This window comes from Eucyclogobius newberryi, unplaced genomic scaffold, assembly GCF_026437365.1.
Source record: "Eucyclogobius newberryi isolate DKJ021-1_F unplaced genomic scaffold, fEucNew1.0.hap1 SCAF_122, whole genome shotgun sequence".
NCBI lineage: Eukaryota > Metazoa > Chordata > Actinopteri > Gobiiformes > Gobiidae > Eucyclogobius > Eucyclogobius newberryi.
The window spans coordinates 163,721-180,199 of record NW_027315749.1 but is presented as its reverse complement, the minus strand read 5'-3'; the positions used below and the strand labels follow the sequence as shown (position 1 = coordinate 180,199).

The following is a 16,479-nucleotide window of genomic DNA, read 5'->3' as shown; positions in this document are numbered from 1 at the left end:
AGTATGGTACTCTGCGCACCGTAGCCTCTGGCTCTCGTTCATCGTAGCAGAGTATCGTACTCTACCGTAGATTCTGGACAAAACTCATACAAACGAAGTCCTGCGTCTGCAATGTTATGGATCTGGTGTTGTGTTGTCCAGACATTTCTCTCACTTTCCCATGAGAGCACCCATGTTCTCGTCCCTCCAATGGTCAGTGTGAGGACGACACGGTGTGGCTCCGTCCCCTTGGCTGTCCACTTGGCTCCGTCTCTGTAAACACCACATCTCCAACACGTTCTGCTGTGGTGATAAACAAAGTCTTTTCGACAGTTCAGTGTATTTCAAACAGTTTTCTTGTTTACACATTTTTTTTTTTAGTAATTATTGATTCGGAATATTTGTTTACACGTATCATATCCCTCCTTTTTGAGATATGGCTTTGCCCATTTCTCAAACTACTACATTTAAACAAAATTAAATAATCCAGATAGTTTACAACGTTCACTAATCCAGTATGTAATCAAGGAAGAGATGGAATTGCGTCTGTCTTCCACTCCGCAATGTCACCTCTTGACCTTTCACAGTTCAGTGGTCACATCCCTGGCTGAGCCCCCCTTCCACGGCGCTGGGCCCCCCCTGTGTGTCTGTAATCCGACACTGCCCTAACCTATCTGTTTTACCACCATTTGTTTCAAACTCTAAATGTTTCAAACTCTAAAAGTTTCAAACTCTAAATGTCTCAAACTCTAAATGTCTCAAACTCTAAATGTTTGGTCTCCACGTGTGCGCGCGTATGTATGTGTGTGTGTATGTGTGTGTGTGTGTGTGTGTGATTCAAATACATCAAACAATAATAATTATCTCAATAATTCCCCCGTTGAGCTGGCCATAAGGGTCAGTTCACAACTTAGAATTCTTCACATAATTAATAATTTCACATCTCCTCTGTTTGTGTGGCCTGCATAAAGTCACACATCTAATATAATATGTGCTAATCTTTTATATGTGCTTCAGGTGAGTTTCAAACTCAATCTCTCACACCTGCTCATGTGGTGCTTTACAAACATTGTGTATTAGTTTGTTCTAGCAAGTCTATATGTGTATAACAATCAAAATGATTCTAAACCTTCCCCTTGTACATAAGGCACATCATTTTATCAGTCTAACCATCTCTTGCCTCCGTCCTGAGTCCTATAATGTTTAAGTCCTATTATCACTGGTTTTCATAACTTCTATAACGTCTAAATTTAGATGATATTGTCTTATTTAAATCTATTCAATTCTTGATTGAATCTCCACAATCCTTCAGGCATTTACTTTAGAATGTCAAATTCTTTCCCTGTTAATTTTAACTTTTCCTATTACCCATCACGTCAACCCCCCTGAGGTGGTGTTGCTGTTAATTGTCACTGTGATACGTAAAGATAACGACATCTGCTCCATCCTGAGTCCTCTCCAGATTATTTGCCAGTCAATAGCCCCTTATCTCTGACTATCTTTTATGACTTGGTGTCGTTTGCCTTTAGTTAATGACCCATTCATGTCTTTCCAAGGAGGACATCGGACGTCACTATTTAACTTATTCCCTCACTTACGTCTACATGCAATGCGAGGTTTCCTCATGATAATACAAATAAATAAGTTACTGATATAACTTTTACTATGACTTTACTTACTGCCCGTTCTACGTCCAAAAACATCAGTAGTCACTCATTTACCCACATTATCACTTCCAGGCCTGTGCCTGTATTTGATCCTAAATTTAAAAACACTTCTGTCTTTTCGTCCTGTACTTTGATCTAGTCATGCATTAAGTCCAAAAAAATATTTTCGTCAAGTCCAAAAATAAAACAAAACAAAACAAAACAAAACATAGCTTTGTTTGGTGCACACAAAAAAACATGATACCGTAAAAACACAACTTTTGTCTTCTATGTCGGGGACAGGAAGTGTCCTGTCTGTGATCACATTCCCCAAAATATTGGCCATCTATAAAAATCTGAATTCATCTTCATCTCTTATCAAGTTTAATAAAATCTTTATAATTGACTGTTGTCAAACAAAACCCTTAAATTTGTTCTACAGAGCTCTCAAATACTAATATTTAAAACCAGCTGAGTTTAGCTTTACTTATTTCATCAGTTCAGAGCGTCCTCTGAACTGCTTTCTTCCCATTCTCCTGCCTTGTTGACCCCCCTTATCTCCCCCTCTCTGCCACGTCATCTGAGCACGCTGGAAGTCTCCCTCCAAAATCCTCTTATGACTTTTCCTTTGTCTTTTTACAGTTTGGGGTGATAATTTTGGCATTATTTGGTCTCGGTCGTCTGAGAGAAATGCTACTTGCTTTACAGTCACGGTCAATGTCAAGCTTCTAGAGAAAATTCCATATTAGATTTCTCCGAACATAAACGTGGTGTTTAAGATTCACCCGTGACTGCAAATTTTAGATCTCTCAGAATAACGCCTTGTGACCCTTGTATGATTAATTGTGATTCACACTTGTTAGTTAATCACTTATTAATCCTCATTCACACATTCACACTTCTCTCTTACTTACTTCGCTCGTGCACAGCGCTTACATTCACACATCTTTATGTCAGTAACAACTCGGCATAAGGCTTCATGACTTTCTTTCGGTGAGAAACTTAACTCGTGGTGAGCAATTTAACTCCTTTATGTGAGAACTTATCTACACAAAGCCAACCAATATTTTTCTTTTTTAATGAGTAAATATTAAACTCCTGTATTTTTGACTGAGAAATATTAAACTCCTGTATTTTTGACTGAGAAATATTAAACTCCTGTATTTTTGACTGAGAAATATTAAACTCCTGTATTTTTTACTGAGAAATATTAAACTCCTGTATTTTTTGTCAGTGAGAAATATTAAACTCCTGTATTTTTTGTCAATGAGAAATATTAAACTCCTGTATTTTTGACTGAGAAATATTAAACTCCTCTTTATGCGAGTAACTAAACTCCTGCACAAAGCCTATGCATAAAACGTTTCATGGCTAACTCTTTCACACACAAAGTTTTGTCTGACCCTCTTCGTCGCCTGTGTTCTCCTGCTGCTTCGAAACGACGCGCTCTCCTCGCGGAGACTGAGGTGCGATGGGCGGCCACGGGAAAAGTGGACTTCTTTTAGCTGTGCACAGACTTGACCGATTCACCCGTCAATCTCCGCGAAGGGCAGCTGGTCGTCCGGCTCGATAGGACCAGAAAATGTCATGGAATTAGACATGCACCGATGCTATTCCTTAACACATAGAGAACACAATTCAACTTAGAATATTAAACGACACAGAAATATCAGACATTTGTGTGGCATGCATGGGAGAAAACGCGGGGACTGTGTCAGCCAAGCCGTTGTAAGGAGCCTGGCTGACCCTCCTGCGTCTCACCCCCGCGTCTCACACTGTTTTTTCCCATGCTGGTTGGTTTTATTAGATATTCTGGAATAGGCGGGTCACATTTCTCATTGGTCAGCCTCACATCAAGGCACTTGGTATTTTTCCGTAGAGATAAAGCCTGCAAGGGGGGGTGCAACTCCCCCCCCCTCTGGGGCAACATCCTTTGGCCCATCTTTACGACCCCTTCACAAACAAATGCTGTCACACACCCGTTCTTCTCTTAGACTAATGATGCAGATAAAATATCACTATTATGCAGATAAAATACATCACAGAAATATAATCATATATTCACATTTTATCACAGTCATGCAAACTCTGAGTAAGTTTTATTTTTTTCCCACACTAGATAAGGAATTCAGGACATTATATTTAGCAGGAGGCAGTTGTATTTTCACTCTTTTTATCAAGTGTGTCCCATCAATGTCAATGGGCTTCCTTTGCCTTACCTTCAGCTGTCTTTCCTGCCCACTGAGCCAACTGGAAACCACCTGTGCCTCTCCTAAGTTGGCTTGGAGGTGAGGAATGAGTCAACTGCTATAGGATTCACAGAAAACAACCGGCTTTTTTTCCTTTTCTTTTTTAGTAATGATATTCCAGGGACCTGACCCCATAACCAAAGCCTGGACCTCCACAGTAAATTATTATTACAGAAATGGTTAAAGCTGCAGTGTGTAACTTTGCTTGTAACCATGGAGATGTATTGCCTTCGCTGGAATGTTCTTCATAGAGAGAAACAGGTGATGCCATCAGGTCAAGTTAAAAAGCTTGTGTTGGTGTGAAGCTCAAATCGTCATAATTCTTTCAAAAATAATCATTTCTGTAAAGACCTGAAACAATGAAATTCTGAGTGCACTGATGAGGAAACATCCTAATAACATTGTTAAAAGCATATACAAATACATATACAGTATAATGTCCCCTTTAAGCAATAGAAACACATGTTATTGAAAAAGTTTAATGCCCTATTGTGAAACATTCCAGGCATCTATAACATCTTCACAGAGACAAACAAGAGACTCCAACCAGAAAAGTTACATAGTGGACCTTTAAAACTGGGTATGATCGTTTCATCATGATCATTTCAGAATGAGAAATTGCCATAGCAATTTACAATGTAGGACCATTCTTTTGAATGGGAAAAAGTCCTCAAAATATTACATGTAACAGGAAGCCATGAATATTTGAGTGGTATGTCATTCAGCCATATATATTGGCCCAGGAAATCAGACCCCCACATTGGGAAACATTGGAACAGAACCATAACTATGCAATTTGAGAGTGAAAAAGCTTTCTAGGTGTGAGCAGATGTGTACACTGATTTCCTTCTTCCGTAGGGGGCGTCCTCTTACGTAAAGTCACATTTTCCTCCTTCGACTGTTCTGGTGTTTTTGCCCTGGAATTTGAGGTAAAATGGAAGAAAAAAACAATCAACAAATAATAATAAATATTATAATATAATTGATAAAGCAAAAGGGACTTACGGGTGCATATTTTCTTTTTCCAAATTCTTGTCTTTCATGCGCCTATAAAATATAATAAAAATGACACTCAGATGTTTTGCATTGCATTGTTCACTCACTTGGTGGACGAGCGCTTCATGTCTAGGGCTGTGCTCAAATTTTTAATTTGTGTTTAGAATGTATCAACAATCTCGATGATAAGGTAAGAGCATTTTAATGGACAGCTCCTCTAGCCAGTCCTGAGGCAGTAACAGCAAACAGTTACTGCAGTTGTTTAGGAGAAAGCACTGAGTCAAGGCCACAGTGTGTCTCTTTAGTCTCCTCATGTGTCCTTGCTTTTCTCAAGTATTTGGTGGGGCCGGCCCCTCCCTCTCCGATGCAGCTGCAGCTTCTCTCTTTTGCTCCTTATCATCATAATCTCAGTCAGTGGTTCTAAACCTGAAGGTTAGAACCCCCATGGGGGTCGTTAAATGATCTCAAGGGTCCCCAGAGGATAAAGGGAAACTTAGAACTTACATGTGGTCTTAAACAAGGCTTGACACGATATAAATGCATTCTCACCTTTAGGCTCATGTCCTAAAAAGAATATCAAACAATAAACATAAGGCTACTTCATAACTTGTGAGTAGCCTATGCTTTTATTTGGGTGTCATGAATGCCAACAGTTGTTATTATGGAGGTTGATTAATGGAAAAGATTAAGAGTCACTGACTCGAGGAAAGTGAAAACTATTTTCTCACTGTTTATGAAATGTTCCTTAATAATTCACTTAAGTTGAATATAAGCCATTTTATTTCTTATTTCATTCACACTCGTACTTCTCTTAAAACTGTAATATTTGGTCTCTGGTTTTACGGTAATAATAAGTTCATGACTTACTCCATTCGCCAGCAAAACACGGATGCTTTAGTACCTACCTTCCCTTTAGATTTTTCTTGACAACATGAACAACAATAGCTATGACAACAATAGCCATCACACATCCACAGGCCAGTCCAACATAAAAGACTAAAAGACAAAAAAAATAACACAGTCACGCTCTGATTATGCATAAATATTATATTGGACTAAACTTACCGTAAACTAAACCATAATCCATATCACTTTGATTCGCTCTTGATTTGCTAGAGATGGGTGTAAGAGAACCGGGAGCTGCCAATGCATAATGCAGATACATTTATTGACTTACTATTTTATTTTAAATGTCCTCTGAAATTGTCAGAATAGTTTCCCTCACCTGGGATGGTTTGAACGACTGTGTCATGCCCAAATGGTGATGTGACAGAGCAGTGACACTCTTGTGCTTCCTTGAGCTGGAACAGCTCAGCAGTGCAGACCACCGTCACTGTGCCATTGCTGTTTCTCATTGAGCTGTTTTGTGTCCTGTGTTTCTGTGGGACATGTAAGGTGACATTAGGAGCAGGACGTCCAGTGGCAGAGCAGGACACCACCACATCTCCTGTGGAATTAGATGTGGTCACATTCAGGACAGGCCCATGTAGCTCTGCAAACAAAAAACGTCCTATTAAAATGATTCTCATTCAGTGTATGGCACGGTTTTAGGTAAATATTTCATCAATCTTAGCCCTGGTTTAAAATATGTTTTATTCATTAACAAAAGTACCTGCTCACCCTAATGAAAACCACCTTGTACTAACCATGAATCTGAAGGCAGGTTTCTCTTGTGTAGGCCACATCAGAGTGGGTGATGATCAGACAGTGGTAACAGCCCTCGTCCCGTCTCGTCACATTGTGGACCACTAAGGAGCAGTTCTGAACCCCTGCTCCCCTGAGTCCGATCCTCCCGGAGAATTCAGGATTGAGTCTGTGTCTGGACGAGAGGCAGGTGGCCACAGTGACCTCATCTTCAGAGAGAATCTTCTGCCACATCACCTGCAGCACGTCTGAGGGGTCTTTGACAGGGCAGTGGAGATGGACCTCCTCTCCAGCCTTTACATCATTATGCACTTGTTGTATAACTTCTTTCTTTAAACCTGCGACACATTAAGATAAGATAAGATATTCCTTTATTGTCCACACATGGGGAAATGTCTTTGTTGCAACGCAGGTAGATACAGAGGAAAAGGACAGATAACATATAGGAAGTTTAAAACTCTCTAAAGAACTCTTATAAACAAAAAATCTTGTAAAAACACTCGCTTACTTACTTACTTACGCTTACTTCTGATGCACTGCACGTGACTTAAAGTTAGTAGTGTTAAAATAAGTGCAACTCTAGTAGTGTTAGTCAAATGTATTCGAAAGTCAGAATAAATTAAAAGACATGTTGATCTGAATCAATCTGTTCATAATGATATAATCGGGCATAACATACAGAAATGCACAAGATCGTGTCTCTTTTTGTCCTGGTCTTGAGAAATGGCATGTTCACAGTCCGACTCATCCAATACATTCATTGACTTACAAATAATTGCAGATTCTTATAAATAAACTGTTGGGAAATGTTACCTTCTAGAAAACCCGTAGTCATTAAAAGAATAAATAAGCCCGATGCTCGAACGAGTGCATCCATCTTCGCGCGTTTTTTCAAACTGGTGATGAAAGTGAAAGTATAGCAGTTCTAATAGGTCATAGGCTGTAGCCTGTATCGTTCAAGTTCACTACACCTGTTATAAGAAAAAATACTTCAAATATAAAATTATTATTGTACTATTAGCTCATGACCAAAAGTTCTCCACTCGCATCGCACCAGTTTTTTTACGGCGATAACTTAAATGCGGAACTATATTCTCAGCCTGATAGCGCAATATCCCTACGTCTGAATCATTCCGCCTCTGAATCAGCCAATCAGGGGAGAGATTACTACAACAACATCAAACATGGCTGCTCCCGTGGACCGGCATGTTGTCACTCGAGCCGATAGAAAACGCTATGAAAATATGGATTACACGTGCATCACACACATTTCATCGGTAGAAAAAGAACAAACACAGCCACTGACTGTTGTCCGCTGGAGGAAGCTGTTGTGTCCGCTGGAGGAAGCTGTTGTGTCCGCTGGAGGAAGCTGTTGTGTCCGCTGGAGGAAGCTGTTGTGTCCGCTGGAGGAAGCTGATGAGTTGTGCTCAGAAGTGGATAGAAATCGACGGAATAGACCGCGCGTTAGCGGCAGCTGTTTGTGTACACGATGACGACTTCGCCAAACAAAACTATCCTACGTCTTCTGTGGCTTCTTCGGACGTTTCATTGACAAGAAACTAATTGCTAGTGCTGAAAATCAAAACAGTCGGTCTGTGGGCAGCATGGAGAGGGTGAGGATGACGCTGAATCTACCACATCTACTCTGCCACCTTCTCCCAAAGGACTGAGATCTACCACAGATGTTAAGACAAAATCATCTAAAAAGTCAAGCGATGTACTTCCTGCAGTTTGCATCATTTGCAAGAAAGTTGATCGCTGTATCAAAGAGGCTCACAAGACAAAGAAAGATAAATTGGTCCAAGCTGAAACTTTAACTGCTGGTGAGTAGATTATATACTGATTCTGGCATGTGTGTTTTCTCTTGCTCGTGGTAAATAGGACTAATCACAGTGAAATAAGTTGGCCAAAATATACATATACATATATAAGATAAGATATTCCTTTATTGTCCCACATGGGGAAATTTCATTGATGCAACGCAGGAAGATCCAGAGGTAGATACAGAAGAAAAGAACAGATCACTTATAGGAAGTTTGAAAACTTCCTATAAGTGCTTATAATATGTGCCTAGTTTATTACATGTAGGTGTAGATGTAATGTACGTAAGACTGTATGATGATGTGAGTTGATTAAAAGGGCAATACAACTTTTGCGATTGTTTACTGATTGTGCTCACCCTTGATTGAAATTCTTTTCTAGGAAGTTTGGTCAAAGCAGCTGAATCAAGAGCAGATGAATCCATCCTGATGTGTACCAGAGGTAAAGATTGTGTTGCCATTGAAGGCACCTCTATCACAAGAGGTGTTACAAAGAATACACAAGCTTTCTGACAAAGAAGACAAGTGATGAAAGGTAACATTTTGGTAATCAAATAAAATATATATATTTCCATATAATTTATATAAATTCATAATTTAATTGAAAATAATTGTAATGACTACACGATAATTTTAAAGACGTTTGAATCAAAGCAAATTTCTGTTTGTAGTGAGCTAGTATATTTCAATCACTGACCAATCACTGCATTTCCTTGCTTTATACAGGTGACCTAAAGTCTGGGAGTACGGCAGGCATACAGCATTCTGTGACACTGTGTCATCCGGACACAACTGATTGAAAACCAGGAAATCCTCAGAATGAAGAAGCTCCCCTGTTCCAGAAGTCATCAAAAAACACCCTGGTCATGGAATTTATCGGTAATTAAATTATTCTTATTGTTTATGAAAGAAAAAAATGGAAGATCAGATAAACATCACAGCTATGTTTATTCATGAAATTTCATTCAAGATCAGACCAATCCTGTTAGCTACAGGAGTCTACATATTCTCATTCATTTTATTTATTTATACAGGGAAAACCCAGTGAGAAAAGTGGTTACCCTGTTAAAACACAACACAAAATAAACCACAAACATAGGATACTAAAACACAAATAAAATAATAATTCTAAAACTAAAACTAAAAAACAAATGAAGCCTGCGTAAATTCAGCCTGGAAGACCTAACTCCACCCATCTACGTCAAGGCCTCCATGGAAGGACCCCTCTCCCCAGCGCCATCATCGCACTCAAGCGGGCGTGGCCTGTCCGTCTGTGAGAGTCAGATCCCTCACTTCACCATGGACTCTCCCAGGTTTCTGCGCTTATCCCAAGAGGTTATGCAGTTTTTCCTGGCCAAAGAAGTAGGGTGAAAGGTCAGGGGGCGTCTGTACCATGGCCCTCGCACCTGCTCCTCATCCCCAATCAACGCTCCCAGTGACTCCTCCCCTGCTCCCAATCAGCACCAGGCGGTCACATTTAAGCCCTCAGGCAGATGGCTCGGCCGTTCAAACCGTACTGCGACCCACCGCCTCCCCTGCTCCTCCTCTACATTCCCCTCATCCTCTACCTCCTCTTAACATCTACCACCACCAGTCTCCAGGCTCCGGGGGGAGACATCTAATACAAATAGATCATGGAGTGCCCATGATTGCAACGTCTTCCGCCGGGGTCTGAGCGCCAAATAACTCAAGAATAAAGCTTGCTAAACAGTCCATTCTCGTGGTCTCTTTGTCTCTCCAGGGTGAAATAAAATAGTAATCTATCAATACTTATGAATTTCTATTCCTTGTCTAATTTTTACAGATCCGATCTTCTGAAGAAGAGATTACAGCGAGACTTCCCACAGCTGAATTTTCACAAACCACCAAGAAGAAACCTGAGTGAAATGGTTTCCACAGAGACGACAGGACTTCTCCACCAGGATTTTTCAACTGAAACTGATATGTCAGTTTCTGAGATGTCATGTAGTGATGGAGAAATGGTGCCAGAAAGTGGTAAAGATGCAGCACTGCGAGAGCTCTCAAGGACAGTTTACAGTGCAGGTGTATTACTGAAACAAGCGGTCAAGAGTGCCCCTAGTATGGATTAAACAAGCGGTCAAGAGTGCCCCTAGTATGGATGAAACAAGCGGTCAAGAGTGCCCCTAGTATGGATGAAACAAGCGGTCAAGAGTGCCCCTAGTATGGATGAAACAAGCGGTCAAGAGTGCCCCTAGTATGGATGAAACAAGCGGTCAAGAGTGCCCCTAGTATCACTGAAACAAGCGGTCAAGAGTGCCCCTAGTATGGATGAAACAAGCGGTCAAGAGTGCCCCTAGTATCACTGAAACAAGCGGTCAAGAGTGCCCCATGTATGGATGAAACAAGCGGTCAAGAGTGCCCCTAGTATGGATGAAACAAGCGGTCAAGAGTGCCCCTAGTATGGATGAAACAAGCGGTCAAGAGTGCCCCTAGTATGGATGAAACAAGCGGTCAAGAGTGCCCCTAGTATGGATGAAACAAGCGGTCAAGAGTGCCCCTAGTATCACTGAAACAAGCGGTCAAGAGTGCCCCTAGTATGGATGAAACAAGCGGTCAAGAGTGCCCCTAGTATCACTGAAACAAGCGGTCAAGAGTGCCCCTAGTATGGATGAAACAAGCGGTCAAGAGTGCCCCTAGTATCACTGAAACAAGCGGTCAAGAGTGCCCCTAGTATGGATGAAACAAGCGGTCAAGAGTGCCCCTAGTATCACTGAAACAAGCGGTCAAGAGTGCCCCTAGTATGGATGAAACAAGCGGTCAAGAGTGCCCCTAGTATCACTGAAACAAGCGGTCAAGAGTGCCCCTAGTATGGATGAAACAAGCGGTCAAGAGTGCCCCTAGTATCACTGAAACAAGCGGTCAAGAGTGCCCCTAGTATGGATGAAACAAGCGGTCAAAAGTGCCCCTAGTATCACTGAAACAAGCGGTCAAGAGTGCCCCTAGTATGGATGAAACAAGCGGTCAAGAGTGCCCCTAGTATCACTGAAACAAGCGGTCAAGAGTGCCCCTAGTATGGATGAAACAAGCGGTCAAAAGTGCCCCTAGTATCACTGAAACAAGCGGTCAAGAGTGCCCCTAGTATGGATGAAACAAGCGGTCAAGAGTGCCCCTAGTATGGATGAAACAAGCGGTCAAAAGTGCCCCTAGTATGGATGTAAATTGGCCTCCTACATCAGAGGATCTAAATGTTTCCTCTGCCAGAAAGATTGTGCCAATTGAACTTTATAACTTACTAGCTTGGTGTGTAGGTGCTAGTGATAAATTGACATTGTCTAACATGGTACATGTATCCGAGGAGGTTGATCTTTGTTCACTGTCAATTTGCCAAGATATATATATTTGTTCTCAAAAGGTAAAAATCAAACCAGTGTTGTACTTACACATTTTGACATCAATCATACTTATATCATTCCTCTGTTTGTATGTATATCCTATTCTGTAGAAAGTTTGCCTTATACTAGATCGAAAGATACACATGTTAATTAGCCTGTTTATCACGATGTAAATACTGCTTTTATGATTGTAATTATTTGTTCATATTGAAAATACATTACATAAAATTATATCCGTTCTATAGAATAAAACTTTTACCAATAGCCTATGTTTGCTTTCTTCAAATGGGCAACTGGTGTTGAAAGGGTTAAAATACTAATTTTAGATGTTTTTATAGTGTAGTATGAATCAAGAATAGAGAATTTGTAATTGTTGAAGCATTCAGTTGAATACTAAATGTGGAGTAAGAGTTTTCAAGTACGTAACGATAACATGCAAAATTGTGAAAACTGTTTTTTTAACTTACATTTGCACATAAACTAAAGCACCCAGAGTCTCACCACTTTACATCCTCCAAGAAAGTAGTTATGTTTCTGAGAATCTGAATTTCTGAAGTAATCAGTCAAAGACTGAAAAAAATAAGGTATGAAGATTTGTCACATATTTGGGTAAACTGGCAACTTCGACACGGCGGAGAACATTTGCCCCCAGCTCAAGTACATCTTTGAGATTTGAAAACCACTTTTGAAAAGTAGTCTTGATGTGGTGGAGCGAAATTCATTTTCTAGCCACATTCTGAGTTACAGCCTATGGCCTAGTATAACCAGGGGGCGCAATAACCACAGCATTTGTACTTGATTTGAACATAAACACTGCGTGAATGATTTACATTTGGACGGTTAGTTATCTCAGTCTGAGGTCGTCTGATTATTCCATATAAGGCTGATTATGCTCTAAAAACACTGGGTGTATCAACAATTAATGAAGTCACACGTTCATTGATTTTAAAGTATTCTTTATATTGACTGTAAATGTGTAAATTGTGTGAATTTGTACATTTAAATTATATGTAAAGCACTTGATTCTACATAAATAACACACATTTTATTTTATACTTTAGAGCATACATTTGTTAAAGTGCAAAAGAGTGCCTGATAAAATATAGATCATTATAATAAATTAAAATAAACAGATGAACTCTCATAAACCACAACTTATAACATTCTTGTTTTTCTGCTTCTGGGCATTTCCTGCTTGCCGGTAATTCCAGAAAATAAAACAGTTCACATACTCTTCTTTCACTCATCAGATATCTCAATGCAACATCTTCGGCTTTGTGTCGGATGATCATTTAAAAGTAGTTAGTCTATAAATAATGCTTTCCCAGTTAAATAAATACAATACTTAAAATAATCTTGAAAGGAAAATGTAAAGTGCTGATCCTGTATGTGATTTTATAGAAGCTTATAATCATAGCACTGTCAGAGCATTATCTTGTTCAGGCGTTTGTCGACATTTGGACCTGAAAAACATTATAGTTTTAATGATAATTACGTTAATGTTTAAAAGAAATATAGACAACACAAGTGCTTACCTTTTTAACAGAAGTGTACTAACAACAGAGATGACAATAATGGCAAGAATAATGCTGACAATAATGGCAGAGTGAATTGTGTTGTCATCTATTGGACAGAAAAGACACAGGTCAGTCAGCTTCGGGACAAAAGCTTCTGAAAACAATTCCTGCTGAACTCTCTGATATATTCTAGTCAAACCCCCTCTCTCAGTGACCCATGCTACGGTCATCTCCTCTTAGGTTGTGACAGGACAGGGAGTGTGTCATGTAGAAACTTATAACTGAAACTGAAATGAAACTGAAAGATGCATCAGCTGATTCACTTCAATATTATTAGTAGAAGTATTACATTTAATGTGTTTAGTATTATTATTCCATATTCAACCAGTCAACTTTCTAACTTTCTTTATGTGTCATTTTCCATCAATCAAATTTAAAAACAATCCTACACACAGTTAGCTCTTTCAACATACAAGCTAACCACAATTTGATGGAAGAAACAGAAGAATTTGTAAATATCTAATTCTAAGCCTGATTTAGTACAATTTTAGTTTTAAAAAAAAAGGAAACATGTAAATGTTTAGGCCAGTTTTCAGTCAGATCTAGTTTACTCAAGAAGTAAACAAGATATCAAAAATCCCCTCAGTAATAATTGTTGTGTAAATAATATGTGCCCCAAGATATTTAAAGGTGGTTTGGATACAGATGAACCAGCTGGGAAAGCACCATCAGATTCCAGAGAAAACATGGTACGTGACCATGTTTTCAAACCTCCACCAGGGGGCAGCAGTGCACCTGGCACAGGGCCTCTACAATGGAAACATTTGACATGGAGAGGGATCATTTTTATGCCTTTCTATGGAACATTTTGGGAAGTATGGATGATTGTATGATGATTGATGATTGTATTCATGTAGAAATGTAGGTGGCAGACGTTACACAGTGCAGCTTTTTAACTGGTTAGGGGCCTTAGGGTGAAGACAAAAATACACCTACCACGCTCTGCATTCTCCTCAATTCTTGTATAAATAATGGTCTCCCTCTTTTCTCCTCTCATCCCAGGATTGATCAGACAGTAAACATGTCCGTCCCAGTCCGGAGACATTTTCAGAGTCATGTTCCTGCTGCTGGTGAGTGTACGGTCATCATTGGTCAGCACTGAAGTCTGCGACTGCTCCACAATATCATGCGAATATTCCCACTGAATGTTGGGGAGCGGGTTTCCAGTGGCAGAGCAGCTAAATATGACCCTGTTACTCTCAGGTTGGTCAATGGGTGTGTACACCTGAGTTTTGACATCGGATACTCCTATCAAGAAAGGTGAGAATATTTGACTTAAAATCATATCTAGTTGGTTAATGAGGATGGTTTTGTACCTTGCACTGTGAGGCAGGTCTGGTGTCTTTTGGAGCCCCCGGGATACGCATTAAACGAACACACGTAGCAGCTTTCGTCTGCCCATGTCACATTTCTCACAGTTATTGAGGAGGACTGGAGAGACCCCTCTGACAGGAGGATTTTGCCCTTGTACGGCTCGTTCACCTGCTCCCCAAAGCGCTTACTGTAGGTGGCTAAGTTTTCTATCGAATTGTCCTTAAAGAGCCGCTGCCACGTGACCTGGAGTACATCTGCACAGTGAAAAAGCAAATGTGTTTCTCGTTTGCTTGTCAGATATTTCAAATCCAACCTGCTTCTGTACCTTTCGGGTCATCCAGTTTGCATTTGAAGTGTGCGTCACCGCCGTAGTCAGCTGAGGTGTTTCCATGTCCAGTAATCTGTAAAGCCCAGGCTGGATATAACAAGCTGCATGTCAGGTATAGGATCATTAGAAAAAAAAACATTACAGTTGTATTTTATAAAGGTGATTAAAAAGGGAAAACACACACTATATACAGTAACAACAAAATGACATAACAGAATTTCAAGTATAAATGTCTGACAGAACATGCCATGTTTCACTAAGTGTGACACTACCTGTGACAAATGTATCCAAGTGTTCTTCAACTCACCTTTTAAAGCCAGGTACATTATGAGCAGAAATATGGACCACATCCCAGGCTCGGTTACTTTCTGTTTGACTGAGACCGACTGGCTTTAAATGCAACAGGAATTGAAAGTGAAAGTAACTATTCCAGCTGTCAGAACGATAGTGAGTCATTTTTAATATATATATATAAATGATATGTACACTTCCATATGTAAAAATGAAACATGCAGTGTACATAAGACACCATTCCCAAACAATAACATACAGTTTTTTTTATTAATATCATCGTTGTTAGATACAGAATTGAAAAACAAATACCTGGAGATTACATCCAGGTTCTTTGGAAATGTAATTGAGGAAAGTACCTGTGGAACCCAAGAGGAAGCACTAAAAAAACATTAACAACGCTGATATATAATGAAACAAACCAGATATATGATAGCACAGTAAATGTGGCACACTGTTTGGGAACGTCGTCTCAAATATTTCTCAGCATTTTCAAATTTTCCAGCTTAACATAAAAAAGTACCTCTGTTGCTGACTTGTTTTACAATTCTGATAATGTTATAAATAAGGAAATACATTTTATTCCCCCTCATTATTTTTACTGTGATCAACAAATTAAGAGAGTATAAATTCCTGATCTGTTGCTAAGTAACAGAAGAAGCAGTACCAAGCAAATGTGTTTGTAACTTTCAGTTTTCATTAGTTGGTCAGTTATTTTGCATTACATTATTACATAACCCACTTAAAATTGTGGAGAGAAAAAAACAACAACTTAATATGTAAGGTATTTGTTACATAGACATAACTTATTCAAAAGAGCAGAGTTGAATCCAGTGACACCTAATGGCTAAAAAGGTTAAATACATTAAGAGCTACTAAATGCTTCTGTTATTCAAGTTAACAACTGAATAAAGTCCACCCTTCGTCTCAGTAAAGGTGCGGTACGGGTCAATTTGCTCCTCACACTGAAAACACAAATATACCAATGATATTAGCACAATCACATTCATAATCACACAATAATTAATTACACACAAAGGCAGGTAAGAAAAGTGAGCACTTCACTGGCTCCAAGTGGTTTCACTTTTTTAACAAGGCAAGTCTACGGAAATGTTCAATTAATTCATTATTATCAATTATGAATAATGTTTACATTACCACATCTTGCTCAGCTGTTTGTGACTCCGGTTGCTCTCTGTTAAATGAACAACAATGAAAACAGTGAAATGAGAAACATCTGTGGTGCATTGCGAGGACAGGAAATGAGACCTGCAGGACATAG

At 39.6% G+C, this 16,479-nt stretch overlaps 1 protein-coding gene across 1 annotated transcript; it reads right to left on the bottom strand.

The window, feature by feature from the left end:
- Window positions 1-5,427: 5,427 nt before the first annotated feature.
- LOC140357030 (uncharacterized) lies at window positions 5,428-15,278 on the bottom strand. The gene is made up of 11 exons (XM_072442004.1): window positions 15,214-15,278; window positions 14,904-14,993; window positions 14,581-14,832; window positions 14,201-14,512; window positions 13,223-13,310; window positions 7,328-7,410; window positions 6,517-6,852; window positions 6,096-6,362; window positions 5,936-6,010; window positions 5,776-5,866; window positions 5,428-5,434 (listed from the first exon to the last, which is right to left on the bottom strand). Exons 1-11 carry the CDS (start codon window positions 15,254-15,256, stop codon window positions 5,428-5,430), a joined length of 1,644 nt encoding a protein of 547 aa, XP_072298105.1. The 5' UTR covers window positions 15,257-15,278.
- Window positions 15,279-16,479: the final 1,201 nt, after the last annotated feature.

Bases quoted from the DNA above. Each gene is read 5' to 3' on its own strand.
- LOC140357030 (XM_072442004.1), bottom strand. From the start codon at position 15,256: ATGTGGTCCATATTTCTGCTCATAATGTACCTGGCTTTAAAAG. The intron at 14,994-15,213 runs GTGAGTTGAAGA...TGTTATATCCAG, and splicing joins AATGTACCTGGCTTTAAAAG to CCTGGGCTTTACAGATTACT. The intron at 6,363-6,516 runs GTTAGTACAAGG...TTTTGTTTGCAG, and splicing joins AACCTGCCTTCAGATTCATG to AGCTACATGGGCCTGTCCTG.